Source organism: Herpailurus yagouaroundi, unplaced genomic scaffold (genome assembly GCF_014898765.1).
Source record: "Herpailurus yagouaroundi ecotype Mexico unplaced genomic scaffold, PumYag 77, whole genome shotgun sequence".
NCBI classification, from domain to species: domain Eukaryota; kingdom Metazoa; phylum Chordata; class Mammalia; order Carnivora; family Felidae; genus Herpailurus; species Herpailurus yagouaroundi.
Genome location: NW_024412388.1, coordinates 32,063,620 through 32,071,557, shown reverse-complemented (window position 1 = coordinate 32,071,557; position 7,938 = coordinate 32,063,620). Strand labels below are relative to the sequence as shown.

General features: G+C 38.3%; 1 protein-coding gene across 17 annotated transcripts in view; it reads left to right on the top strand.

The window, feature by feature from the left end:
- The window catches only part of SCMH1 (Scm polycomb group protein homolog 1), a 170,118-nt gene that overhangs the window by 70,679 nt on the left and 91,501 nt on the right, over window positions 1–7,938 (top strand). Inside the window, exon 2 of one of the 17 annotated variants that reach the window (XM_040469824.1) lies at window positions 4,754–4,799. The exons of the other annotated variants lie outside the window; for them this stretch is intronic. Within the exon in view, the coding sequence (XP_040325758.1) occupies window positions 4,754–4,799 (46 nt within the window). The remainder of the gene's footprint in view (window positions 1–4,753; window positions 4,800–7,938) is intronic. 17 annotated transcript variants of the gene reach the window in all.

Below are 7,938 nucleotides of genomic sequence, written 5' to 3'. Positions count from 1 at the left end.
AAAAAAAAAGAATTCAGACCAGGATGCATTCAACAAGACAAAAGAAGCCACTTTATAATGCTTAATGGTGACACAATTCACAATGAAAATGTAATAATTAAAAATATTTTGGAACCAAATTACAAAGAATGTGTCTTCGTAAAATGGAAATGATTGTAGGTGCAAAGAGATAGAGACAAACACACTGATAGATTTAACACACCTCTCAAGGCAAGGCAGGCCAAGAGGACAAAAGTTAAAGGTATTGAAGTCTTTAATGAATAAGGTAGATCACGTATGTGTACACATATCACACTCTGTTTCCTGGTGAATATCCTTCTACATTGAAATCTAAAACTCTAAACAACTCTTGTGTGAAAAGGGAAATATAAACCAAAATTGCAAAACTCCTAAAAAATAATTAATAAACACGTATCAGAATTTTGAGATCAGTTAAAGCAATGGTTGAAAGAAAACTGATAGATTTAAATACTTGACATCAATAAAAATGGAAGGATAAAAATTAAGGATTTAAATTCCCAATTCAAAAAGCTAGAAGAAGAGGCACGACACAAAACAAAGGAAAAAGAAAAAAGAAAGGTAAAAGCAAAAGTTAACGAGGTGGAAAATAGAAAAGCAATAAGTCAAAATGCCGGTCGTTTGGGAGGAAAATACACAAGATACACAAACTAAGTAGTTAGCCTACTAAAGAAAAGGAATAAGCACAGATACACAAAAGTAGAGATGACAAAGGGGGGAAATAACTCTGTGTAAATAAATTAGAAAAGTGAGGTGAAGTAGGAAAATACTATTTGTAAAATCTGAACCCAATAACATTACAATATTTAAACAGGTATGTAGAAAACATATGAAAAATTTCAAAGAACTACACCTGCAGCAGAGCACTTAAGTGCAGATTATTCTACAGGGGAGTCCTACAAAACTTTAAAGACCAGATAATCTACTACTTAAATTGCTAGAGGTCAGTGATACCCAACAGAACTTCTGTGACGATGGAAATGTTTTATATCTGTGCTGTCTAGCCACATATGGCTACTGCAACTAAGGATTTTTAATTTTGTGTAATTGTAATTTAAAGTTAAAAAGCCTTATGTGGCTGGTGACTGTCTACTGGACAGTTCAGCTCCATACATATCATAGAAAAATAGGAAAACATACAGATTTCTTTTTATGAAGTAGGTAGAATTTTGATACCTAAGCCTTGTTTAAACACACACACACACACACACACACACACACACACACACACACACACAGTTTCATGTATAAATTTTGTTACAAAAATCCTAAGTAAAATGAGAAGTGAGAATTCAACACATTTAAAACAATAATTTATCAAAGCTAATTAGTGGGTTTTTTTTCTGGAATAAAAAGATTTAACTTTAGAAAAATCATTAATGAAATTCACCATATTAAGATAGTTATAACAGGGATGCTTGGGTGGCTCAGTCAGTTAAGCATTTGACTCTTGATTACAGTTCAGGTCATGATCTCACAGTTCATGAGATTGAGCCCCAGTTGGGCTCTGGGCTGACAGCAAGGAGCCTACTTGGGATTCATATTCTCTCTCTCTCTCTCTCTCTCCCTCTCCCTCTCCCTCTCTCCTCCTCTTCCTCCCATCTCATGCTCTCATGTACTCTTTCTATCTCTAAATAAACTTAAAAAAAACCAAAAACAAACAAAAAAGATAGCTATAAGGAAGAAAGTCGTCTGACCTTTGACGAAAATTAGCACACTAGTAAAGACTCAACATTTCCTGATTTCAAAACTTACTACAGAGCAACAATAAGACATGTAGTACTGGCATAAAGATATACTTATAGGGGCGCCTGGGTGGCTCAGTCAGTTAAGTGTCTGACTTCAGCGCAGGTCATGATCTCACGGTCCATGAGTTCGAGCCCCACGTCGGGCTCTGTGCTGACAGCTCAGAGCCTGGAGCCTGCTTCGGATTCTGTGTCTCCCTCTCTCTCTGTCCCTCCCCTGCTCACACTCTGTCTCTCTCTGTCTTTCAATAATAAATAAACATTAAAAAAATTTTTTTAAGTTAAAAATAGAATTACCATATGATTCATCATTTCCACTTCTGGGTATATAGACAGAACAATTAAAAGTAGGGATTCGGGGCGCCTGGGTGGCGCAGTCGGTTAAGCGTCCGACTTCAGCCAGGTCACGATCTCAGGGTCTGTGAGTTCGAGCCCCGCGTCAGGCTCTGGGCTGATGGCTCAGAGCCTGGAGCCTGTTTCCGATTCTGTGTCTCCCTCTCTCTCTGCTCCTCCCCCGTTCATGCTCTGTCTCTCTCTGTCCCAAAAATAAAATAAACGTTGAAAAATAAAAAATTAAAAAAATAAAATAAAATAAAATAAAAAAATAAAAGTAGGGATTCAAGCAGATATTAGTATACCTATGTTTAGCAGCATTATTCACAATAGCCAAAAGGTTGAAGCAACCGAAGTGTCTATCCGTGGAAGAATGGGTCAACAAAATGTGGTATATGCATACAACAGAATATTACTGAACCTTAAAAAGGAAGGAGATTCTACCCCGTGCGACAATGTAGATGAATCTTGAAGACATTATGCTAAGTGAAATAAGCCAGTTGCAAGAGGACAGACACTGTATGATCCCACTTATAGGAGATACATAATACAGGCAAACTTATAGAGACAGAAAACAGAATGGTGGTTGTCAGGAGCTGGTGGGGAGGGAGGAATGGCAAATTACTGTTTAATGGGTACAGAGTTCACTTGGGGAAGATGAAAAAGTTCTGGAGATGGATGGTGGTGATGGTTGCACAACAATGTGAATGTACTTAATACCACTTACTTTTGAGAAAGAGAAGGGGAAATATGTATACACACACACGTTTTATAATATACATGAAATTACATATTTTATATACTTATTTTTATGAGAAGAAACACAGGAATGTTAAACCAGAAGATAAGGAAAAGGTCACCTATTGAGAGTATCTAGGAATAGTGTGGAAAGTATAGCAATGAGAGTGAGACTTCTCTGAGAATACTCTTTTATATTCTCTTGACTTTTGCATTATGTAAATGTTTTACTTTAAAAATAAAACTAAACCAGAGAAAAGAACAAATCATATTCTGAAATTGATTACAAACAGAAACAAACTGAACTATGTATCAAATGGATATCATAACATTGGGACACACTTCAAAGAAAAAATGGAACTTCAAATAAATCCTGATGTTTTATTAACAATGTTAGTAGTTTTACCTTAATCTGAAGCTATTTTGCGTGTATCGAGGATAGGGCAAGTGAGTAAAGAAGATACAAATATAGGATGGGGGAAGATGAAGAAGAACCCTGTAGTATAGAATTTGAATTGGAGGTATCTATTATGAACTCTTAACTTTAAAAAGTGTATATAATTATTTATATACATACACACACACACACACACACACACACACATATACATATACATATATATGTAGATGTATATATATTTGTATTGTAATGATATAAGGTCTGTTCATTGAAAAGGCCTAAAAGTAATGACACCTCAGTAGCAATGTGGTTTCTAAATCCCATTCTCCACTAAAAGGAATCATGGCTCCTTGGAGAAATGACTGATTCCAGGGCTGAGCAGAAGAGAAAATGTAAGGTGAATTTGGAACATTCTATTATGCCAGAAAGAAAAGAAGTCTTAAAGAACAGAAACCTATCAGAAGGACACAGGAGCCAGCTTGAAGGGGCTCTGATCAGCCAAAAGTGGAAAAATAAGAGTAACAAACAGAATAATGAAAACAAAGAACAATGGTATTGGCATCCATAGGTCCCTAGTGATACACATAAAAAACTTTAGAGTTGCAGGGAAAGGTCTAATTGCAGAATGTCAGCTAATAAGTATAGAGAGAATGATGGAAAATTACCATTTTGCAACCACCATTGTAATTGATTCAGGCAAGGATAATCAGTGAGTGCTAAAACCACAGGGTAAAAAAGCTTATTGGAGAATAGGGTGTTCACGTAGTCTCAATGTTTCCTATTAATTACAAAGGGAAATTATAATGGAGAAGTCTGTCAGTCACTCCTTAACAAGTGATCAAATTCAGTATCATCGATAATTAGATAAACCACATATGTGCTTCTTAAAGTAATGAAGTGAGAAGTACTCAACATCACTTGTATTTTTGTCAGAACTGTTTAGCATAAATGTAATCATAAGGAAACAATCAGAAAAAAAAATCCAAATTGTGGGATATTCTATTAAACAGCTAGCCCACAGTCTTCAAAAATATCAGTTTCATGAAAAACCAGCAAAAGACAACAGGGTTGGCCTAGATTAAAGGAGGCCAAAGAAACAGGACAACCAACTACAATATGTAATTCTCGTTCCGCTCCTGTACTTAAAAAATTCAACTGCTATAAAGGACATTTGGGGGACAGTTGAGGATATTTTAAATTAAATTTCTTGGGAATGACAGTATTACAGTTTTAAAGGAGAACGTCCTTGTTCTGAGGACAAATGTACTGATGTATATTTAGGGGTGAAGTGTCACAATGTTTCTGACTTTCTCATAGTTCAGAGGAAAAAGTGTGTGTAGATAGATGGAAAGCAAATATGGTGAAATGTTATTAGTTGTTGAATCTGGGTGAAGGATACATAGTTGTTCATGTACTGTTTTTGCTACTTTTCTCTAGGTTTAAGATTTTTCAAAATAAAGTTTAAATAAATTATGTACATAATTATGCATATATATGTGTGTGTGTTCATGTTCCCCAGGCCTCCTCTGGACCTCTCCCCAGAGTTGCTGAATCAGAATCTCTAGGTAATGGGGCTTGGGATTCTGCATGGTAAAATGACTCTCCCGAGACTCTAATGAAATTGGTCTATATTTGGGAAATATTGCTCTAGAAGAGCCTTCTTCTCCTGTAAAATCTTGTATGGTTTTTGTGTGTATGTGTGTGTGTTCTGTTCACATAGGAACATTCGTACCCCCCTGCCAGAGTCTTCCGGGAGGAAAGGTGGAAAGGTAGAATGATTTTCAGGTGACATTATTATGTCAATGCTGCCAACCTTTTCCTCACACCCTGTTGTTTTACTAACCTATTCTACTCAAGACTGTGATTATTTCTTCTAAAAAAAAAAAAAAAAAAAAAGACTGTCTGAATCACTGGTTCTCAAACTTGGCTGCCATTTAGAATCACCCAGAGAGCTCTTAAAATTTTCAGTGCGTAGGCCTTTCCTCAGATCAGTTAAATCTGAATTTCTGGGGTTGGGACCAATGTATTCTTTAATGCTCCCCAGGGGATCCCAGTGTCCATGTTGGATTGTCCCTGGTCTAAAACAGAACCTGGCTTCTCGTGAGGCTCCTAGTCAAGTGTGTCAGGATCCCAGCACAGAGTGCCTGGTCAGCAAACTTGGTCACATGCTCTGGGGTGGGTATATGTGGTACCTAGACTTGAAAGGAACCCTTTGTATATTTCTGTCACTGATCTGTCTTTTCATTTGCTAAGTAGCCTCCAGGGCCTGTCAGTAGAAAGGGGGATTTAAAAAGATAAACGTCTCATTTATCACAGAAATATAAGCTCTTTATAGAAACCTGTGGGGGTGGGGCGCCTGGGTGGCTCAGTCAGTTGAGAGTCGGACTTCGGTTCAGGTCATGATCTCACGGTTCGTGGGTTCAAGTCCCGCATTGGGTTCTGTGCTGCCAGCTCAGAGCCTGGAGCCTGTTTCAGATGATGTGTCTCCCTCTCTCTCTGCCCCTCCCTCGTGCTCTGTCTCAAAAGGAAATAAACATTAAAAAAATTTTTTTTTAATAAATAAAAATAAAAAAAGAAACTTGTGGGGGTGGAAATAACCCAAAATCTTAGAGATTACTTTAATTGTTGGTGTCTTAAATGCTTATTTTGCAGAGATAAAAGTATTCATCAGGGGCACCTGGGTGGCTCAGTTGGTTATGAATCCAACCTTGGCTCAGGTCATGATCTCATGGTTCATGAGTTCAAGCCCCACATCAGGCTCTGTGCTGACAGCTAAGAGCCTGGAGCCTGCTTCAGATTCTGTGTCTCCCTCTCTCTCTGCCCCTCCCTTGCTCATGCTCTGTCTCTGTCTCTCAAAAATAAATAAATGTTAAAAAAAAATTTTTTTAAGTATTCATTAAACTCCTTCTTCTCTACAGCAAGGACCCTGCCAGACCCATGCATACATATATCATCTCAAGATTAGTCACAACCACCCATTAAATTAATCTGAATTAACTTGAGTTTGAGTGTGTATATGGGGTTGTAACAGTGACTTGGGGATGGAGTCCTATGAGAACTATAAGGAATCTATTCTCCCCAAATGGTCAGGTTGGGTATTCACTTCTTCCTCGGGGAAGACAGTGTGTTCAGCACCTCTCTGCCAGTTTCACTTGTGTGTTCTTTCATGCATGGGGTAAAACTGAGATAGTGTACTCAACCTCAGTTTGGAAGCCTGGCTTTAGTTCAGTGTCCTCATCTGACAAATACAGAAACAGGGAAAGGGAAGTGAGTTGTCCAGGATTGTACAGTGACTTAGTGGCATATTTCTGTACATGTATTTGCGGATGTACATGTATGTAAAGCTCCTCTGGGAGAAGAGAATGAGTTTGGAATCATCTTGACGGCCACAGAGTCTAATAACTTCACAAAGCTTTGAATTATTATATGGGACAATGAATGGTGGCGTGGGGAGTGGGGACCCACAACCATGTGGTTCCTGGTGTGAGTGCTATTCTGTTACTTGCCGCCAGAGGGCATGAGCTCTGATTCAATTCTAGACCTGCTGATCTACATCTCGTTCCAGAGCTTCCTCAGGTCAAGGTTAAACAAATGAATCCTAACTTCTTCAGTAATCCCACAGTCTTGGGAATATCTGGAAGCTCTTTATAACTGGTTCCATATAAATATTTTTAAAGAAATCCTAGGTAAGCACAGAAAACTCGCAGCATGCCTGGGTTTAGAATTAAAGAGACCTGACTTTGTAATATTAGCTCAGCCACTTACAAGTTTAGTTATGTGGCCATTGGTAAGTTAATCTACCTTGACTTTTAACGTTGAATTTCAGTCGCCTGCCAGATCCCTCATAAACTCTGCCATACCTGGTTTTTGAGTATTAAGTGGAATAACATAATAAAGTATCCAGCAAGTCTTGGTACCTGTTTAATAAGTGGAGATTTTTCCTTTGTTCAATAAAACTCTCACGGAAATTAAATTCTGGTTGGAAAAGACATACACATTACAAGGAAAAAAGAGAGAAAATTCAGGCAATGATAAGAGCTAAGGATAAATAAGGGATCAGGGGGTGTGCCTGGGTGGTTCAGTCAGTTAAGTGTCCGACTCTTGATCTCAGCTCAGGTCTTGATCTCAGGTTCATGAGTTCAAGCCCCACCTTGGGCTCCATGTTGGGCATGAAGCCTACTTAAAAATATATATAAATAAGAAGGGAGCAGGATTTAGGAGGCTGTTTTAGGTAAGATGGTCTAGGAACACCTCTCTGAGGAGATGATATTTCAGCAAAGAACTAACAAAGATTTGAGAAAAGGGGGGTGTCTTTGAGGCAGAGGGACACAGCTTGGTGTGTTTCAGGAACAGAAAGACGAGTGAATGAGGGGCAGATGAGTTATGAGAAGTAAGTTCATTCCAGACCGCATGAGCTTTGTTAACATGCCTAAAGACTAGATTTATTTGTGTTGTATATGGGATGTAAGCACAACAGTGATGTGGTCTGATTTATATTTAAAAAAACATGCAAACCTATCATTCTGGCTGTTATGTGGAGAACAGACAGTAGGGAGGCGAAAGTAGAGACAGTCTGCTAGAAGGCTGCTGAGCATTCGAGGCAGAGTGTGACTGTGCCTTAGATCAGGGCGGTCACTGGTGGGTGAGAAATCTCAAGTGGCGAGAAATGGTTTGATTCAGGGTATATTATTAGATGCGTGTGCC